Consider the following 23,454-nt stretch of genomic DNA (forward strand, 5'->3'; position numbering starts at 1 on the left):
TATCGCAGGAATTCATGAGCTATGGTAACATCAGGAAGGCTATGGTTTACGCCATACGCTACGTTATGACATATCTAAGTACGTTAGATATTTTTTATTTAACTACAAGTATATAACTTAAAAATGGTTAAAAGGATTTGAATAAAATTTGATACACATCTACTTTGTTAATATCATCGTTTGTCCTGCATGTTAAAAAAAAAATTATTTGAGATTAGATGGTTCTATGTAATATAATATTGCTGTTTATTATTTTTAATTTACTTTAAACTATTCCTCTTTTTTCTAAACAATGAAGTAAATTTAGAATTTTATTTAAAAAAATATCAAGTGGCAGTTCTATCTTTACCAACATCTCAACTCTGTGGAGTACAGTTTATTTGTTTCAGTTACATGTTATGCATAAAACTAGTATAATCACAATTTTGCTGTGAAATTTATATTTATTAAATCATAATACCTCAATATGCATTGGATATACATATTAATGTTGATATTCGTTTGGATCAAAAGTGCTGACGCAAATTTTGTTTATACCAAAAATAGTAAGTACCTAGCCTATTTTTTTTTATTCTAAAAATATATAAAAGTTTGAAAAGATGTTTAGATATTATTTTTTATTTTATTATGGTTTAAGGGCTGGACAACTTTGAATGAAATATAATACACAGAAAGTAGAAGGTAACTTGGAATACGCCTAATACATAGGACACTTTATATAGAGATTCACTCAAGAAAAGCCGTGGGAAACGTCTAGTAGACAATAAAAAATGATATTGAGTTATTAGTGAGCTAACACAAAAATGATATATCCAATCTTGATCAGACAACAAAACGGATTAGTTTCTCACTTCGACATTTTTTATTGTGGAACAAAATCCATATTTATTTTTATTTCTTCATCATCATACCGAACATAGGCGTCTCCCATAAGGTTGTTGCCACGCTTGGTAAGCGACTTGGTAATCGTTAGTAAATAATTATCAAAATTTATCAAAAGGAATTTACCCTGTTTTTTTAATGGATGGTAATGGAATGGCAACCACGTCTGCACTAACGGTATACACTGGCGTGGCACTAGTGAGGGGTGACAGGTGAGAATGAAAATTCAGGTCAGTTAGCCCATCGTGATGAATACACCTGGGATCCAGCATGATGGTTTCCGGGGGGGGACTACATGGAGATCGACCTGACAGGGTATATTTCTAGCAATAAGACTGGTAGTCCGCATTACGAACAAACCTTACTACACCTAATATATCCTTTTAGGTCGTCCTCCACGCGGTTTTCTCTGGATACCACTGTTGTTTATTGTTGTGTAATTCGTCATAATGGGCTAACTGTTAAGCGTGTTGAGTATCCGAGAAATAGGTATTGGCGACCCGCATGCATGCTAAAGGTAAAGGAGTTAAGGGGCCGCTTGAAAATCAGCGCTATATAGGTACATCTCGCTGGAGCTGTACATATATTGCAACAGCTGAGGCGGCTCCTATTACCAGCAACATTAATTGTTTTTTTTTTTCTTTTTATTGTTTTAATTTTCTTAATACTGGTAATAAAAGTTTTCTATCTATCTATCTAACTGATCTGCTTTCATTCTTTTCCTTATCAACTCAGTGGCCCGCCAGCGTATACTAATAGACTTACTAATTTACTATCACATATTAAAACAACACATACATTATAACAGGGAATTGAGAACGTCCTTCTGTTTAAACAAACCCACAAAAGACACAAGTAAAGTTCAAGACTTTCTACACTTCCGGATGAAGTGTGCTGAATTGCTTGAAATTATTGCTTTGAATTTAGCGAAGTATTTACATCAAACTCACCATTCATTAAGCTGAATAATTGAGAGGATCTAGACTTACTATAACCACGTATTGTTATTTATAGTTCGTCCTGATTTATTTAAAGATTTTTTTTTTTTTATTATTTCTTATTGACTGACTGCAGTAGAAAGGAGATACTCGTTTTAACTGTATTTCTTGTACATACGAGTAACCATGGATAACATGGATACTGATCCGATATTTGTATATTGGGTTTCACTGGATAATGATGGTGAAAAAAGATTATCACCCATTTCGATATCGACCATATCGGTTGGTTGTTTATTTTCAAATATGTTAAAAGTCTGTTATCCAATATTAATTTTCAGATAACAGACTTTTAACATACTCGTTATTGCACAAGTATATACATAGATATTGTAATTAAAATATATAGATATTGCTATATATTATCCACTTCTACATACGAGTATATTACATAATGTATTTGGTATTTTTAACAGACTTTGACGGTGTTTTTTATTAAAAAAAATTATGAGATCCAACATAAAAAATATTGTATTAAAAAAATGTGATACAACGGAAAACAATCCGTATCGACAAAGAGAGAAGTTGCATTTTATGATAATAATTCATTGTAATTATATTTCCTTATCCTGTTATTTTCCACATTAAATCTGGTAACCCCGTATAGTTAAAAGATATCTGGCATATTAAATATTAAACTCGCGCCCGATCTCTCTTGAAGCTCGCCGGAAGTTTTTACGAGTTTAAAACACAAGTTTGATCTTTTATTGAATGATATTTTGTAAAAAGACTCACTCTGAAATATTAGCATAGTATTCAGTTTAAATTACTGCTCTATTCATATATAGATATAAAAATATACCACATTTACCTTTACCATCTTATTATACCATAATTAATTTGTAGGTACAAATCGATTTACATCGTAGTATGTATATATATATATATATATATAATAAAATCTATTATAAAAAAATAAATGTGATAGTGAGTTTATATGTTTTTATTTTACTTCTTGGCCTTCAAATGGCTCAACCAAATATTATATTAATTAAAACTTTGATATACAAGTAATATGAGAATAACTTTATTCAATGAAACTTAGTTTAGAGCTTTTTTGTCAAGTCATTTTTATGATTTAATCGCTCATTCAGAATGTACTTTCAGCTGAGAAGAACAAGCACGAAGTCTTATATCGCTGTATTTTTCAACGATTGAGATCACTCTTTTTATTGCAGTGTAAAATAGATTTAAGTTTGCATACATTTAAAGTGCACAATTTATATTTTAGTGGCGTCCCGCTGCAAAGAACACATCAGTCAACATGGCTACAGCTATGATACATTTTACGAGATCCAAACTGATACGAGAGCTACCAAAGATCCTGACAAATCCTTTGAAATGCATCTAGCTATTCAGGCATCTAGCAACGGGCACATATTGCTGTCTCCAGTCAGTCGACCCGGTTCGGCCGACCCTGTTTATGAAATAGGTAAGTGATCGACCAAATGTTAAAGTAATTAAGTTTTTTTATATTTATTTATGGAATGGTAACCCCCCTATCGATACACGCAGACAGGGTACCTGTGAGAGATCATAAGTACCATATATCTATGAAAGCAGGTCAGTTAACCCATCGTGATTAATTAACCATAATGATTTATTTACACTTTATTCTACCAATTATAAAAATAATAAATACAATAAATTTTAATGAGAAGCGATACAAAAGGCGGCTTTATTTCTAAGCAATTTCTTCCAGACAACTTTGGGTAGAGAACACTGAGATAAAGACAAAGGGTAGGTGGTGCTATATTACATAGATTATTACTATTATGTAGACAATTTGGATGAAAGCAGAAAGGATTGTTAGTAATAAGGAAAAGCAACGCCGTGTGTTTCCGGCATAGAATGGTCCAACCCTTCTTTTTCTATAAGTGTTATAACAGGCGATTAAGGAAACTTATTGGTCGAGGGATGGCAGGGTCTCTCTTAAAACATAACCAAAAGCCAAACTGCGGTTGCCAATCCACCTGCCAAGCGTAGCATCTACTAGCAAAATCCCCCCAATAGTAAATTGCCATAAGGAACAGTCCCGTTCCTTATCACAGGTGGCTCAAGACCGTTCCTAATGGCAGTCTATGTCGGAGGCTTATGTTCAACAGTGGATAGATACCAGCTGATATGGTGATGATGGATTCCATAGTTAGCAATATACTCTATCGGGTCAACTTCGACGCAATTCTCTCTGGAAAACATTACTGTTGAATTCGTTGCGATGGTGCCAACTGACCTCCTTCCATCTTCAAGTATCAATCTTCACCGATGCCCTGCCAACGTACACCAATAGTGCAGGTGGGGTCACCATTCCATTATCATTCATAAACAATTGTGGATCATGTGTATCATCTATTTTTATATCTAAAATCATTATTATAATCAACATCATGTCTTTAATGGCGTAGTATAGCATCGTACAATATTATCATTTTTGTGCTTTTATATTTTATTATAAACATTTTTTTCTTTTATTCAAAAATTTATTTAATTCAAAGGCGAAATTTGTCCTTTACTAGTTATTTCTGTCTGAGTGAAATATAAATTAATTGGTTTTAATTTTTTTTTATACAACTTAAAATGGCAAATAAGCTGACGGCCCACCTGATGGAGAGTGGTAACCGTCGCCTGTAGATATGAGCAGTACCATAGACATAAGAGAGTATACTGTTTCGCCCATGATGCCCCCCATGCATTGCAATTCTTCAGGACTCAGATGTTATTCCTTTGTACCCTTTAAATTCACGCCATATCCCACCCTACAAACCGAAACAGCCATGCAAACACAACTGCTTCACGGTAGAAACACGAATGGGACAAAGGTACCCAAGCAATCGACTTTTGTACAAAATCTTCCTCTGGTATAATAATTGAAATTATATTATAATTTTTACCAGTTGTTGGCGGTGGAGCCAACACGTTCACAGAATTACGAAGGAATTTGAGAAGAAACGCAAAGACCTCGTCTAAGACACATGGTATATTGTCCAATATGGAACTCAGAGGATTTTATATAAAAATCTCAAAAGGTATTAAATTTATTCACTTCCACAATCTAAACTAATATAAAACATGGAATAATTTGTTTATTCGAATGTGTAAATCTCTGAAACTAGTAGTCGGATTTGAAAAATCTTTTTGAATTTGTTACCTTATTTCTGGAGGAAAGTTATAGGCTACTAAATATTATGATACGACCACGGAAGATGCCGCGGGATACAACTAGTTAAAAATGAAATAAATAGCTATTTGTATCACTGAATGTTTAAAATTTTTAATTCTGAATTTTCCATGTTTCATAATAAACAAGTCCGATTCAAACGAATTTCTCCAACAGAGAACCTATGCTTTATATTTATTATTTCCGTTTATGTAACTACATACTAGAATACTAATAAAATAGACAAAATCATACTTATATAATAAAATTATAACTAGATAATGTATGTACATGATATCAGGGAGTTTAATGAGAGCAATAGAAAACAAAATAACAAATTTTAGAATTTTAAAATCTAGGGGTTGTCGGAGTTGCCAGCAAAAGTTACTATAGAATAAAAATTTAAAACATTTTAAAATTACTTGACATAGTTAGAAATATTAAGAAAAGTAGATTAAAATAATAACATATCTAAATTCTCTCTCCAATTTAAATGTCTCTTATAAATTATAATAATGAGGCAATGCTTTGTACATTTTCTATAAATGTGAATTTATCATCAGGTCAAAATTTTGACACATCATGGAACTGCTTTTGAAAAGTAACGTAATTGTTTGGAGTAGCTGTCTTGGTTTATACTATTCAACAATATATAGCTCATTCATGAAACATAGTATTCTAGTTGCAAAACGTTTCGTTTATGTATTTATTTATCTCGAAGTGATAGACTTCAAATCTTAAAACCTACACCAGATTTACTAGTTTCTTTTTTTCTAAAAACTTACAGAGGGACTAATTGCATTTGGGAGAGAAGGCGAAATATTACCAATCATAAGCTTCTACGATGTGGATCCCCTCGACATAAAATATATGAGTTTCGCTTCTTGGAATGGAGTGGAAGCGAAATTTTTATACGACTGTCCGTTACCTGGAGGAGAAACAAATGACAATGATAGTAAGTTATGGTCACCGTTTTTATAATGACAGCTGAGATTTTAATAGAATTATTAGGGTTACATAATGACTGTTCTAAAAAATTTAATACTTTTTAAAACAGTCATTATGTAACCCTAATAAGTCTATTAAATTATCTAAAAATTTTAAAAGATTATTAATTGTATTGTATATTATACATTAAATCTTTTGAGGTATCCAATATAAATTATGTACAATAAAGATTTTACAAAACAATACAATAATTTTCTCAATAACTCAAGGCCATCTTGGTGTCAGTGTATAAGAGAAACTTCACTGTATGATGCCGGCATAGAATGGTCCACCCCTTCCTTTCTCCAATCTCTGTCGTAAGAAACGACTAAGGGAACTCAATAATTGAAGGATGGACAGTAGCGTCCCTCTTAAAATATCACGAAACCCTAACTGCGGTTGCTAAGCGTGGCAACTGCTGGCAAACTCCCCTTATAGAGAAGATGTCTATTAGTAATTTTAGTTATTTTAAATAAATCTGCCCGAGGTGTTCTTCTATAGCGATCTAAATAATAATAATATTCCAGTTCTGGAGTAAGGAAACAGGTATGTGACCTAGGCCTCTTGAGCTATTGCAATTTCAGACCAGTGTCTTTTCAGCTACAGTGTCCCTGTTTCTCTTTTACCCATAAATCCCCTTCAACTTCTTAGCTCCCTCCTAAATTTTCCCGCCTTTTTTCTCAATATTTTGCTCTACTACCCACGTAGTGTCTACCATCAACAAATGCATTTCTATGGAAATTTCACGTCTGGCAGGAGGTTGGTGGTTCAACTAAAAGCCAATACCTTGGGTAATATGGATAAAAATATATTACGCCAATCCCAGAATTTATATAATTGGGATTACGGTAGAAAGATCATGATAAATTCTTTTAAATAAATATGTTTCTTCTCCAGCTACAACGGTGATAAATTCCAAAGAAGTAGCACGTAAACTGACACCTTCAGAGCAAATTAAGAAAGAACTACTGCAAGGTCGTATAACAAGTCTACCACCAGAGAGATCTGTAGATATACAAATAGGTGTTGTGATTACCAGCGCGAGATATGATGCATTTGAGTCTAAAATGATTGCAGGGTTAGCTTTTGTGACAGTAAGTTTTTTATTATTTTTGACTATTTTCATATTTAATTACTGGCGATCTGCCTTGACTTTGCATGAATCGTTGTTAGCTTTAATAGATTAATTTTTGGTACTTAAGGTTACTTTATTGTATTTTTTGTGGGTATTTCAATTTAAAAATAAAATATGTAGCCTATAATAATGTAACTTTCTATGCGTGAAAGAATTTTTTAAATTAGTTAAGTAGTTTTAGAGTCTTACACTGATGTCTTAGACTCATTAAAAAAAAGTCTATGGAGAAATTCCATGTTCGACTGAGAAAGTGGCTACGTAATGTTACTGCCGTGGTGTAGCTTGTAGGCTATTTAAGCAAAACAGTGACCAGTGACCAAATTGAATGCGATTTTCACAGTTGTATTCCGAAAAACCTAACTTAAACTCTGGTGTATATTTTATTTTGATACGTCATCAACAACTGCCCATGGTAGCTCTCATGTGTTGCTATCCAGTTAATTTAATTGTAATAACACTGGAATTTGATATGATACAATAACTTATTAGGACTTTTCTAGAGTTGGACAGACAAAAGCATGACATGGGATCCAAATAAAATTAAGGATGCAAACATATCGAAATTGTACTTCCGTCCGAATCAAATATGGAGACCAACTTTCTTGGTATTCAAGTAAGAATTATTGTTACTTATTTTCTAATACTATATAATAATAACCGTGTGGTCCCAGCATAAAATGGGTCACCACTTCGTTTCCAGTGGGTGTCGTAAGAGACGACTAAGGGATCTTTATAGTCAAGGGATGGGCAGCAGCGTCCCTCTTAAAACATCACCAAAGCCTAACTTTAACGGTTGCCAACCAGCCTGCCAAGCATGGCAACTACTGCCAGATACCTTATAATGCAAGCTTATGTTTAGCGGTGGACGGTTGATGACTGATATGATGATAGATCAGTTCATATACTACAATAACAAGATAACAGATAGTACGCTTAATCTATGCAAGACAATGATTTTTAAAGAGGCATCTTACGCTTTTTTCATTAATGGGTTTTACGGCACTGGATACAAACTCTTTAGTGTTTGAAAACAACTGGAAAAAATATAATCCGAACATAACAACAGGACACACAGGAATTTTATCAACTCGCCATTAACTTTAGTAGTGACAAAACCAGTTACTTTGATTTATAAACTAAACTACGGAATCGATTTCGATGAAATTTCTGTGGGACCAATTTACTTATGTATATACATCCACTTATGTATAATACAAATTGTAAGTGAATGGAACTTATTATACTTATACCAATCTTAAAGTATATCTTTTTAGATAAATAATTAAATATAAATTTAATTTAAAATAAAAAATTAATAAATAAGAAAATATTATATTTAAATATTATAACGGGAGTTATGAACACACAAAAAAATTAGCCGAGTTGAGAACATCCTCTTTTTATGAAATTTGTTGAAAAATAAACTTTTCAAAAAGTTCTCTTAATCGCAGTATTTAAGATTTAGTATGGCTTACAGCTCAGACGACGTAAATCCATTAGACGCAAAAAATCCGGGACTAATTTCTATGAATAATAATGGAGACGCAACATTCCACTTCAGAGCGACCGTCGAGTCTTGGTGTGTTATGTATACCACAACTCTAAATAAGTAAGTTTTTTTTTCCTATCTTCTTTAGCTTTATAAGAATAATAAGTAGAATTGTGTTCTATAAAAAAAAAAGACTTTTATTATGATAAAAACAATTATTTTGATTTAAAAACAAAACTATTAAAACGATTTTAATAAAATTCCTATAGGGCTAAGCTCTTTGTATATTTATGTACGTATTATTACGGATATATATATTTATATATGTGTGTGTATATGTATGTGTGTATATCACTATCACTACATAGTATAAAACAAAGTCGATACCCGTCTGTCTATCCCTATGTATGCTTAGATCTTCAAAATTACGCAACGGATTTTGATGCGGTTTTTTAATAAATAAAGATTTGTATGTATAATACATACATAATATAGTAGAGAAATACTGATAATTTTAAAGGATTCTAATTACCTAAATACTTATATTACACCTCCATGTTTAGAAATAGTAGAATTTTCATCGTACCTCCGATCGAACTGTTTATAATAACTAAATTAACTCCTCTCCATCAAAAGGTTACCTGGAAGAGATCGCTTTTAGCGATAAGGTCGGCCATTGTTTTCTCACTATGTATATTTCTTGTAATTGTTTGTACCTATAATAAGTTTACTATTGTAATACTATAATATATAATTTACTATAGTACTTTTAGAGGAAACAATAAAGAATATCTATCTATCTGTCTATTTCAGATAAATAAGGAATTTTCCGAAAAATCGTTTTATATCAAACAATGACAAACTAAATGGAGAAGCCCTTTTGAAATCAATTGAAAAACAATTGAATTAAATCATAACTTTTTATCGTATTTCTATATCTACAAAAACGACTAATACCTTGTGTTAGCTATAGGAGTAGGTACCGTATAGTGTGCAATACAATAGCTTTTTGGTATTTAATTCAATTAGAAATTCTAACGATTCTTTTAAAGATTATATTATACTGTATGAGTGTGCGTGCGTGCAAGTTTGCGTGCTTGTCTCTAATAAAATAAATAACATTAATCATAAGAATCAATCTACTGTCCGAAACAATGAGTTATTTCTTTGTATGTCATATAACTTAATTTTTTTTTTATTTTAATCATAGATGGCCTCATGATGAATACATTTGCTCTATAGTAATCCAACCATGGGAACCGCACGAACAAATCAAAATGGAACTCCTTAATCCAAAAGATCTTAAAATGCAAATTGTAAGTAATGCAAAGATCTTATTAATACTTGTATAATAACTTGACTATATTTATATTTTGTCTTGATATCTATATATGAAGGACACCCCTGATGCTTTGCCATCTGCATTGCATCAGGGGTGTCCTTCTCCATAAACCTGTCTTATTCTATAAAAAGGGCATATGGGTATGCGACCCCGACCTTCCGAGCCACTACAGTGTCCTCTTTTCCTTTCTCGCATAAGTCCATTATTCCTCTTATTTATCATTTCCCTTTACGCATTTCCAACGTTCCCTTCCTTTATTCCTCAATCCTTTCCTTCATACCGTAGGTGGCGGAAACCACCAACAAATATATTTTCAAAGAGGGAAAACGTCAGGCAGATGGCCGGTTTTTTTTAATGGGTGATAATGTAATAGTAACTACGCTATCGGTATACGCTGGTGGGGCATTATGACGAATTCCACTAGAATTAATCATGATGGTTTCCAGGGGGAACCACGTGAAGGTTGACCTGATAGGGTGTATTGCTAGCAATGGGTCAGTTTTTTTTTATGGGTAAAAATGGAATGGTAACCCCGCCTGCGCTAACGGGATACGCAGGCGGAGCACCAGTGAAGGGTGGTCGATGAGAATAAAAACAGGCCAGTTAGCCCATCATGATGAATTCATTAGAAATTAACCACGATAGTTTCCAGGGAGAACCGCGAGGAGGTCGACCTGGCTAGGTATATTGCTAGCAATGGGATTCTCAGTCTCCATTACTAACAATCCCTGTCCCCCTGCAGGCAGCTGGCTGCCAACCCGTCTGCCAAGCGTTGCAAAACTATTAGCAAAACCCCCCTTATGGAGAAGGCTATGTACAACAGTGGACAGTTAAGTGCTGATACATCATACCAAATTTTACTGTGATTGATTAAGCTATTGAAGCACTAAGAAATAACAAACAAACAAATTAAATTTCCCATTTATAATATTCGAAAGGATTAACTGTACGAAATACATATAATATTTTTTTTCTTTAATGGATGATAATGGAATGGCAATCCCGCATGTGCTAACGATATACGCTGGCGGGGCACCAGTGAGGGATGACAGGTGAGAATGAAAAGGCAGCTCAGTTAGCCCATCGTGATGAATATACCTGGGATTCAGCACGATGGATTCCAGGGAGGACCATGTGGAGGTCGACCTGACAGGATATATTGCTAGCATACCTATACTAATAATCCCTCATCCCCAATAATATAACTGTTAGTTTTCAGATATTGATACGATTGTGAGGAATGAATGGCAAGTGCGTTGGGACCAACACGTTCTCCCCTCGTTAAAATGGAATAAATTGTATCCGAGCACAAATAATGAGACGAACCAGAGTGATAAATTTGTGATAACCCTCAAACTGAAACGAACGGCTACCTCTCATATCATCGTGTTCTACACTCCGTTATTAGGTAAGATCGATAGTTTATGCGACTTAAAATGACAAACAATCTAACAGCTTAACTAATGGGAATAAGTCACATATAGTTTTTTTTTTTGGGTGAAAGTGTAATGGTAGCTCCGCTTTCGCTGTCGGTTTACGCTGATGAGGTACCAGTGAAAGATGATAGGTACACATGAAAGCAGGTCAGTTACCCAATCGTGACCAATTCAAGAAAAATTTGCTACGATAATTTCCAGGAGAAACCGCGTGGATATCGACCTAATAAAGTATAATGCTAGTAATGAGGCCGCTGTTAGTTAATTCCTTGATGAATTCGTCATAATAGCCAGTCAGTTACCGGAGTTTCTTATAAAATTTTTTTCAACAATAAAAAGTTACTTTAACAGCGAGTGACATAGACTATATATTATATATCGAAAACTATATCTACCTGTGCGAAGTCGGGTCGGATCACTAGTCAAGTATAAGATACATTAATTAATAATGTTATTCACTAATTTTAAAGAATATATCTCATTAAAGTGACCAGGATATTGAAATGAAACCAGACTTTGTACAAAAGTCTTTTGCTTGGGCACCTCTATACTATTCGTGTTTCTACCGTGAAGCAATTTTGGTGGATGGCTATGTTTCGGTTTGAAGGGTGGAATATGGCAGTGAATTTACAGGGTACAGAGGAATAAAACCTGAGTCCTCAGGAATGGCAACGCATGGAATATCATGGGCGAAACAGAATACTCTATTATTTCCGTGGTACTGCTCATGTCTATAGGCGACGGTTACCACTTTCGATCAGATTGCTCGTCAGCTTGTTTGTCATTCTAAGTTGCATAAAAAAAAGAATAAATAAAATCAGGAATTAAGGTGTAGATACAATAATTATAGATAAAGAGACATTGGTTAGTATCTAATTGTACAATTTATCCACTACTAGATAAGATACAGTTCGCATTTTTAATCGCAGTAATCATAATCCAACTAATTCCTAATTTTATAGATATTTTGAAAGTGATTATATGTGTATTTTATTTTTTTAGCGACTGCCAAAATATTTTGTATTTCTTTTATGTAGGTATCAAATTCCTCTCTCTTTCTCTCTCTAAACAAACAAAAAGATTTATCTGTATTTTTTGTATATATATTACATGATAACTTTGCGAATTCTGAACTGATTTTGATGATATTTTTAATGTCGTTAGAATCCTCTTCCAACAATATCTCGTATTAATTTTTTGACAATTACTGAACTACTGTTTTTCTTTGCGAAACAAAATTTAAATATAATAAAATGTATTACTTTAAATATCTTTTACAGTTTTTACTTTGTATTTATAAGTATTTCCCGTGGTAAGCTCATCCCATATGCTAAGATGAAATATAATCAGCAACCAAATTTCATTCAAATCCATTCAGTGGTTTCTGAGTAAAAAAGTTCTTCAAACTTCAATCCATACAAACTTTCTGATTTATAACATTTACAGGATTTTCAAATTCATTTGCAGTACTAATAACGTTCGTGCTACTGTCATTCTGGAGCGAGCCGTTGAAAATGTCTCGTGTATGGCTCTACACTGGTTGTATTACTGTTGTATGTATGGGGTTGTGTTATGTCGATTATTTAATGCCTTGCCATACAGTACCTTCTATACGTAAGTACTAATTAGTGACTAATAACTATGTTTATTAATTTAATTTAATTCTAAATTCCACGTGAAAATCTTTGGAGTTTCCCCTTCTGAAATGCTTTAATAAATGATGTGAATGAATGTAGAATAACTATGTTCACGCCAAACACTTTATGAAGTAGATAGAACCAAGTTCCAAAGTTATTTAAATGGAATTATTTAATTTCACTAATAATGGGGAGCAGCGTTCCTCTTAAAATATTACCAAAGCCTAATTGCGGTTGCTAACCCATATACCAAACGTGGCAAATCCCGCATTAGAGGATGCCTATGTTCAGCAGTGGACTATTAATGGCTGATATAGTATTATCTTCTTATCCTTCCTTTCCCGTGGGTATCGTAAGAAGCGACTAAAAAAGGATGAGAGATGGGCAGCAGCGTCCCTCTTAAAATATCCTCAAAGCCTAACTGCGGTTGTCAATCCTCCTGCCAAACATGGTATCTTCTGGCAAAACCGCCCAAGTGGAAGATTTATCTTCAGCAGTGGACAGTTGAAAGTTGATATGATGAAGATGATGATGATGGTATGATATGGAATAATGTTCAAGATTAGACATTATAGTTGTTTTAATAAAAGTTAAATTTTTCGCACTTGCAATATTAGAACCATAGATATAGACCGTTTAACCGCTAGAAGGTCAAACATTCAAATTTTGTTAACGGATAGAACTACACGCACTTTTGTATTTATTTTAATTTATTATAAAACTTGAGGCACGGACAAGCATTTCATTTCAACCAAGAGCTTCTCACCTTCAAGCGCAAACATACGTGTTTTGGACCTTCGTTGCCGAATAATAATACGAAAAGTACGAGTCAGCGACCATTGGACTCATCGTATGCCAATTCATCGCACAAGTTTTGGACTACGAGAAGTGAGAAGACATCTAGTAAGGATCGAGGTTAAGGCGTCGGAGGAGCAGCAGCAGACAGCAATCGTCCATAAGCGCATTCCGGAACGGTCTGCCATCCTCCCTAACCCCATCTCCTTCGCTTCAATTGTGTCACACCGTGCCTTTAGTCACGTTACAGTTCTTGTGTTTAGCAATAAGAAGCAGCTTTGTGTCGCAGCTAGCACAGGCTGATCTTACAGACCAAGAATCAAACGTAAGTACCTTCATAATTTGCCAAAATGAGTATAAATGAGGCTAGTGTTAAAATAAATCGTGAAAGATCCCCTAATAGGCTAGTCGCTAATAATGAAAACGATAATGAATTGCTAAAGGATCTAGTCAAGACGCGTGGCATATTAAAAAGCAGGCTTACTAAATTTTCTAATGCCGTTAGTGATATTACCCTCGAACAATTAACTAATCAAAAATGCGCCGATGTAAAATTACGCATGCAAGGTGTTACGAGCTTATTTACAGAGTTTAGCGATGTTCAAACAAAAATCGAAAAAATTGTACGAGATTCAGATTTAGATTCGCAGCTGACGCAACGAGAATTGTTTGAAGATTGCTATTATCATGCACTAGCTCAAGCTGAATGTTTGCTCAAATCGGTAGAGGTCACTAGCGCGTCCAGTAAGGGCAGTAAAAGGACGTCACAGTCTATAAAACTTCCGACCATCTCCCTACCTGTATATGATGGAACGTATGAGCATTGGATCGAATACAGAGACATTTTTCTATCTCTAGTACACAATTCCGATGAAATTAGCGATATTCAGAAATTCCACTACCTAAAATCGTCACTAAAGGGAAGCGCGGAGTTAGTTATCGATTCCTTAGAATTCTCTGCTAGTAACTATGTGGTAGCATGGGAACTACTTCTCAACAGATACAACAATAGCAGTCTGTTGGTGCATAACCACGTTAAGGCCTTATTCACTATTCAAAAACTTTCTAAGGAATCACCACATGCACTCAGAAAACTGACAGATATTATTCTTAGAAATTTACGCGCATTAAAAATATTAGGTGAGCCTACTGAGTACTGGGATACGTTAATTATATTTATTATAACGTCTAAGTTAGATGAAACCACCGAACGTGAATGGGAACCATTTAAATGCACCACACGAAAATATATTAATGATATTTCTTCACTGAAGGTAGATGATTTACTCATGTTCCTCAGAGACAAGGCTGACATGTTGGAAACATTGCTAGTTTCACACAGAGTTAACAGTGACGTTAAAACTCAAAACGCGACTTTACAACAATCGTCACATTATCCGTCACATAAAACATCACATCATAAAGTGCACTGCAATATTTCCACCAATAAGTCACAGCAAGGTCGAATCACGTCTACTAAGAAATCGTGTTTAATGTGTAACGCCGATCATCCACTTTATTCATGTCAAACATTTTTGGACACTAACTTAGACGCTAAACTGCAATTTATAACCGCAAATAAATTATGTGAGAACTGTTTACGTCCAGGGCATTCAGTTAATATGTGCAAATTTGGACCTTGCAGACTGTGTTTTAAAAAACACAACACGCTTATTCATAATAACGTGACTGATCGAGTAGCGGTCGTATCAATGCATCTATCCGACACTGGAACCCCGGGTTCTAGTCAAATGACCCCGCGACCGTCGCACCGCCCGCGCCGTCCATCCCCGCGCAAATTCATTCGTCTCGAGTAAACAGTGCACACATAGATAATTCTAATTTAATTCACAAACAATCTACTATGCGACCCGTTATATTGTCTACAGCTATAGTCGAGATAGCCGATAGGTACAATAAGTTTCACTTAGCACGCGCGCTTCTCGACTGTGGTAGTCAACATTGTTTTATTTCTAAACCACTATGCGATTTAATTAATATAAACTTAATACAGTCCACTTGCGAAATTCGAGGTGTCGGCAACACAGTAACAACGTCATCACAGATATGTGATATCGAGATCAAATCACGCATTGAAAATTACTCCGCACGCATTAAATGTTTTGTGTTGCCGCACATTACATCTACGCTATCTACTGCTATGTATAGTCAACGCGCGCAGTCTTTTATGATACCTGACTATATACAGCTGGCTGATCCACAATATTATGAATCTCAAAATATTGATATTTTAATAGGCGCAGACTTATTTTGGGACTTATTATGCGAGGGTAAAATGAGATTACCCAATGGACCCTTTTTACAAAATACAAGGTTAGGTTGGATTATTTCAGGGCCTATTGAGTTTAACACGCACAATATCAATACGTCTGTCCAATGTAACTTCACTCAATCTATTGACACTCAGTTACGACGGTTTTGGGAGTTAGAAGAGGTGCCTAAAACTAGTGACATACAGACTGACGAAGAACGCTCTTGTGAGGAAGCTTTCATTCGTACTACCACGCGCAATAGTGACGGAAGGTTTTGCGTCAGCTTGCCACTGAAACAGTCGCCATCTGTTTTGGGTGAATCTTTGTCACAAGCTGAACGTCGTTTTTTGGCACTAGAGAGGCGATTAGAACGTAATTCTAACTATAAAAAATTATATATTGAATTTATACACGAATACATCGAATTAGGTCATATGACGCGAGTAACTTCATATGGAACCCCACACTATTTTTTACCTCATCACGGCGTGTATCGTGAGCACAGCAGCACAACAAAACTTCGCGTGGTGTTCGATGCAAGTGCCGCCACCAGTAGTGGAGTGTCTTTAAATGACATTCAACAAATCGGACCTCCAGTGCAGGGTGATTTAGTTGACATTTTGCTTCGTTTCAGACAACATAGGTACACTGCTTGTGCAGACGTCGAAAAGATGTACAGGCAGTGTCTCCTAAACGAATTACAACGCGATCTCCAGTTGATTGTGTGGCGTGACAATCCATCTGAACCGTTAGGTATTTATCAATTAAACACGGTAACGTATGGGACAGCCTCCGCACCGTTTCTTATTGTTAGGTGTCTAAAGCAGCTGGCACTCGAATGCAAGGTCTCAGAAGAAGGACTCTTCTATTTAGTACAAAAAACTTTTGTACAAAATAGAACGGCAGAAATATATGAGTTGGGGAAGGAACTTCCATGGCGTCATGTCAGAGAGAAGGAAAACCCAGCTGATCTGATCTCGCGCGGTATTCAGATGGAGGATCTCTCATCTTCTACTTTATGGTGGGAAGGCCCATCTTTTCTTCGTTACACTAACTTCAGTTGCAATAATGTATCATTAAATTCATTTGACTCTCAGCAACTATTGCCTGAGCTGAAATCCAGTGTGACACATTCCTACGCTACTGATCAAGACTGCGAACGTACATTATTTCCATTTGTTAGATTTTCTCAATATAGTCGCATGAGACGAACTGTCGCATATATACAACGTTTTATCCATAATACGCGCAATAAAAATACTCAACGGTCAGGTACTCTCACTGTCGATGAATTGAGGGAATCTGATATAACTTTGGCTCGACTGTCTCAACTAGAATCGTTTCCAGATGAGTATAGGTTACTCATAAATAATAGTACTCTAGTTAATAAGCATAATTTGTCTAAATTAAATTTATTTATTGATAAAAATAAACTAATTCGTGTTGGTGGTCGGATTGTAAATTCTCCCGACTTTAATTTTGATAAAAAACATCCGATTTTAATTTCATCTAAACATATTTTCTCCCTACTACTATTCAGACACGAACACAAGCAGTTGTTGCACGCAGCTCCACAGGCGCTTCTTTATAACTTACGTGAAACGTGGTGGCCAATTGGCGGTAGAAACTTAGCAAGGAAGGTTGTTTATGATTGCATTATTTGTAAACGCTTGAGAGGTATGACCCCTACTCCCCTTATGGGAGATTTACCAAAGGAACGCTTAATATGCGTTCTGGGGTGGACTACGCCGGACCAATGCTCATACTTAATCGTAAGGGTAAAGGTGCTAGGACGACAAAATGCTATGTGTGCTTATTTATTTGTTTTGTAACGCGCGCTGTACATTTAGAACTCGTCAGTGACTTGTCAACAGATGCATATTTATTAGCGTTAAAGAGATTTATATCTAGGCGTGGCAAACCATGTGAGATTTTTTTTCTGATAATGGTAGAAATTTTGTTGGATTGATGAATGACTTTAAACATTTTTTAGCTAATTGTTCGTCACAGATTATAGAATATGCCACGGCTCAGAATATTCAATTCACATTCATACCGCCTTATGCGCCTCATTTTGGCGGATTATGGGAAGCTGGAATTCGGTCCTGTAAGAATATTTTACGTCGTATAGTAGGAAACGCGCACTTAACCTACGAGGAGTTCAGTACAGTGTTGACACAAATTGAAGCGGTCCTGAACTCCCGTCCTTTAAGCCCTATGTCCTCAGATCCACAAGATTTGTCGCCTCTTAGTCCAGGCCATTTTCTGGTGGGACGTCCACTTACTGTGCCTGCTAGTGATGACTTCACTGAGACGCCTGTTCATCGACTGACACGTTATCAACGAGTTGAGCAGATTCGACAGCAATTTTGGTCCCGTTGGGCGAAGGAATACGTGTCAGAACTTCAAATAAGGACTAAAGGAAGGAAGAACACACTTGAACTGCAGCCTGATATGCTAGTAGTTATTAAGGACGACAACCTACCGCCGCTAAAATGGCATCTCGGTCGAATAGTGAAGATCTTCCCTGGCAAAGACGGCATCACTAGAGTAGCCGATATTCGCACATCGTCAGGTGTCGTGAGACGCGCTTACAGCAAGATATGTCCCTTACTTGATGACTAATTCTAGTTTTGAAGTTTTAAAATTGAAAGCTGAAGCTTTCAAGGCCGGGGGCATGTTCAAGATTAGACATTATAGTTGTTTTAATAAAAGTTAAATTTTTCGCACTTGCAATATTAGAACCATAGATATAGACCGTTTAACCGCTAGAAGGTCAAACATTCAAATTTTGTTAACGGATAGAACTACACGCACTTTTGTATTTATTTTTAATTTATTATAAAACTTGAGGCACGGACAAGCATTTCATTTCAACCAAGAGCTTCTCACCTTCAAGCGCAAACAATAATTATACTTAATGACAAACCTTACATTATTATTTGGAATATAAATATCTAATTTCTTTTGCAGTGATACTCTACATAACAGTTTTGGCAGGAGTTCTGTTTGCTCTATTGTTACAAGTCACTCTAATGACAGAGCTTGCAAAGACAATCTGTGATACAAGACTGATCCAAACAATTCTCACTTCGCCTCATTTCAGATTTATATTCTTTTTACCTCCAATAAAGGTAGGTTAATTTAGTTAGTAAGTAAAATTGCATATTTACAATGGTCAAAGTTTGCAAAAATAGGTAACATTTTAAATTTTTATTTATCTTTTCCTTTTTTAATTTCTAATTTCTAATAATAAATAGTCTTAAGTAGTCTCATATTATTATTTTCTGCAGTAGGTATGTTTTTTAAAAGTATTATAATAGTATTTAGGTTTTAATATAATAATATAAAACATTGTCTACTGAATTCAATGTTTTAAATATTTACTATGCTTAAAGTATGCTTAAATAGTTTAAAATATTATAGATGAAGATGTTAACTATAAAATCAGCTAGAAGACGATATTTTCTGCATGCCAAATAGTAAACAAATATAGGCCTTTCAGTGCGATAGATTTTTTTTTCTCTGTAACATACTCACGCATGCACGCACGCACTCACACCACAATAATAATGGTCAATTAAACGATATAATATAATATAATTCGAATCAAACAACAAGTCATTAAAAATAATATACACTTATATTAAATATGTACATAAATTATCCTTACATTTTACATTAACATTTCAGACATGCAAGAACTACAGCACACTAAACGACGGATATAGTCACGATGACGGCGATTCCGGCATTATAGTGACTCCGAGGAATGGTAATGTTGAAGAAATGCAATCGGATAATCCAACTACAACCACTACCACGTATGGACAACCTGCAGAATTGGCGGAGGCGTTTGATAAACTGCTATTCTTCGTTTATACAATAGCGTTTTCTATAATATGGGTAATTCATTTTTAAAACGTTCTCTGTCAACTGTATTGATAATTAAAATTACATTTTCTTTTTTTGTATTTTTAACTGAATCATTATGTTTTATATAAATAAACATTTACACAGTAAATGTGCTATTTTAATATATTTCAGCAATTAATATGTTTCGATTGTTTATTGAATATTGAATACTTTATGGAAAATATTATGTATACCTCAATTGCGTTACATAACATCGTTAACTAAGATAAGATTATAAATGGAAAAGTGTATTTGGTACTTCTTGGTACTTTAAAAACTCAAATAATTGTCATAGCCCTTGTCCACCTCAAAATATGAAGAAGAGCATAGACTATTTTTTTATCTCGGTCAATCAATCGCGTTAAGTTCAATCAAATCGGTTGCGGACGATTATAAAATTATTACCTTCAACAATAACTATACACGCTACTACTCGTACAGAGGTGTGCATCAAAATTTATTAACTATTGAATTAGCTGTTAACGATTAAATTAATTGTTAAGATCAAAATTGTAATATTTCATAGTTAACGTTAATATTTTTTGGTTAAAGTTACATTATTTACCTAATTAACCTCAGCCGTAACTAAAAATCTGTTAATTGCCTATTTTAAATGATTTTTTTTTACCTGTAATTTTTATTATGATTAATAATGTATTTTTTTCGTCATGTTTACATTATCATATTATGTAGAGTCAATCTATATTTCTCAAAAAAATCTCGTTCCTCTCTGCTACAATTTGTAACATAAAAAATAGGTTAGTTGGTTATTGGTTAAGTTAATATTAATAGTTACCTATCAAAATTACAAAAAAATTTATGCACCCAGTTGATAAACTGCTGTTTGGTATGGAGTTTTATTTTAAGTTTCCCTTTGTTTACTCTGGTATTATATGCTTTCTTTACCTAGTTCTAGTATATTTGTCCCATCCTAGTATATTTCTCCCTCCCCCCCCCTCGCCCCTCCCTAGAATATTTAATTATGTGTGTATATTATTTGCAAATTATATTTGTATTTATTATATGTGTGCGCCACCTACTCTTCATCTTATTTTCTCTATTTCCTCTACCCAAAGGTTGCACAGAAATCATTGTTTGGCTATAAGAACGCCTTTTGTATTACTTCGTCTAACTTATTTCTGTAATTATGTAATATAATGAAGTGTAAATTAAATAATTAAAATCAGTGATGACAAAATATATTCATACTCCGTCACATACGGAATCGAGTTCAATATAATTTCTCATAATTAAAACCAAATATAAACACTCGTTACAGACCGTCAAAACGTTTATTGAGAAACTCCTAAGTAAAATAAATGAACATTTAAATTAATGAGAATCTAATACACAAATGGTTTCCCACTCAGACACATTCCACATGAAAGCTTTCACTCAAATTGGAGTAAATCGAGCCACATATCTGATATAAAACTTTTAAGATTTACTAGATAAGCCAAAGACAATTTACTTTTTTTTGACAACTTTTAAACGAATATTCTCAATTTATCTACATTTTTTACTAACTATATCTTGCAACTCCATCTGTGTAAATCAATTCATAAAATATCCTATGTATTAAGTATAAATGTAATGTTTAAAAAAGTACAAAATCGATTCTATGTGTTAACCCTTTTTGTTTTAACCGTGATACCAGCTGATTATAAATGAAGGGTGGGATATCTACAATCGATTTTATTTTAATATTTAGTTGATTACAATTTTTTTTTTCAATATATAAAAAAATATCGTTTTGATTTTTTTATTCTATGGTACTGTTAGTAAACTATAGGCGACGGTTAACACTTTATATACCGTCAGCTTTTTTTTTAAGTTGATTAAAAATACATAATGTGTTCTATGTGTTAAGTTAGGATATAATCATGAGTCAATACAAATCCAGTATATGTACTAAATCAGGATATAATCATGAAACAGTACATAAAGTATTTTATATGATAAGTTATGATATACCAAATTTCATTAAAATTGATTCAATAGTGTTTGTTTGAAAGAGTAACAAACACCCATCTATCCATTGTTACAAACTTTAATATTTATTATATTAATAGGAGGTACGAGTATGCATATATTACGTGTTATCCTTTCTAATATTATAAATATAATTAAAAAAAAATTAAAAGTATGTTTGTTGTTTGTTTGCTTGTTATCTCATAGTATTTTAATGGCTTAACGAATTGACTAATATTGTGAATTCTTAAAATTCATGGATTATGCCATATTCACCAAAATTCACCAAAAATATATACATATAAACATATATATTCACCAAAAATGTCATTCGTAGGTACTATTTTTTAATCATTTCTCGCCCTAGCTTTTTCTTTCAAACAAAATACCGCATATATTACTCCCTGATAATGATAATGTAATTTAAAATTGTTTTAAAAGTTACTTTATAAACTGAAAACTCAAAATTATTTATTACAAATAAAAAATCTCTTTTTTTCTCTATTTACAATATTAATTTGAATTATAAAAAAAAATGTTATTTTCCGTACTGTTCCATTGAACTTGTAATTTGATTAAATGAACAAAGAGTTTTAATGATAACAAAAGATAAACCGGAAAAATACACTAAGTTGGTTTGATAAAAGTTATCATTTCATATTACATATTGATTATTTCAATATCGTTCACTGCAAATACAGTAGTAGGGGGCGAGATAGTTCAATGTTAATCACTCAATCGGATAATAATATAAAAAAAATCATAATTCCAGGATTACTTGACCCATCGGTCAAGTAATCCTGGAATTGTGAATTTTTTCTATGAAATTTAAAATGGCATACAAGCTGACGGCCCGTCTGATGGGTAGTATTAATTGTCACCTATAGGCATGAACTGTACAGCAAACTAACATCTATACATTTCAGTTACAATATCTATATAGGTACTGGTCCAGTAACGAATATGTTAATAATTTGTTATCCAAAAAATAACATTGGGGAACAGACTTTTAACATATACGAAAATAGATATTTGATCGATATGGGCGATATCGAAATGGGTGATATCTTTTCTTTCGGTCATCAATGTCCAGAGCAGCGATATATGGATATCGGATCGGTATCTATATAACCCACACCTATCGCAGACATTAATAATAATAATATATATACGAATATTATACATATAAAACTTTTTATTTTTTATTTTTGAAAACTTTTTTGTTCTTGTTTTTCTTTGTTTACTGATATTTTTGTTTTTTACCTATTGTTATGCGCATGTTTTATGTATTGTGTTACTCATTAATGATCTTGATGGACCGGGCTAGGTGACCGGGTTAAGTTGATTTGGCATCCTTTTTCATTTGCAAAACACTGACTGATTTCTACTACTCTTTATATATAAATGTAAACTTTTTTTTTCTATATTTTATTTATT

General features: G+C 33.7%; 1 protein-coding gene across 1 annotated transcript; it reads left to right on the plus strand.

Moving 5' to 3' along the window:
- The first annotated feature begins 371 nt into the window (after positions 1 to 371).
- Positions 372 to 20,106, plus strand: LOC113517990 (uncharacterized). The gene is made up of 12 exons (XM_052902093.1): positions 372 to 545; positions 3,112 to 3,312; positions 4,775 to 4,906; positions 5,825 to 5,992; positions 6,922 to 7,118; positions 7,660 to 7,772; positions 8,637 to 8,768; positions 9,859 to 9,964; positions 11,203 to 11,398; positions 12,894 to 13,040; positions 19,105 to 19,265; positions 19,825 to 20,106. The coding sequence occupies exons 1-12, from the start codon at positions 467 to 469 to the stop codon at positions 20,050 to 20,052; spliced, it is 1,860 nt and encodes a 619-aa protein (XP_052758053.1). The 5' UTR covers positions 372 to 466; the 3' UTR covers positions 20,053 to 20,106.
- The last annotated feature ends 3,348 nt before the right edge of the window (positions 20,107 to 23,454 follow it).

The sequence above is a fragment of the Galleria mellonella genome, unplaced genomic scaffold (genome assembly GCF_026898425.1).
Source record: "Galleria mellonella isolate WM207_F2 unplaced genomic scaffold, CSIRO_AGI_GalMel_v1 utg87, whole genome shotgun sequence".
NCBI lineage: Eukaryota > Metazoa > Arthropoda > Insecta > Lepidoptera > Pyralidae > Galleria > Galleria mellonella.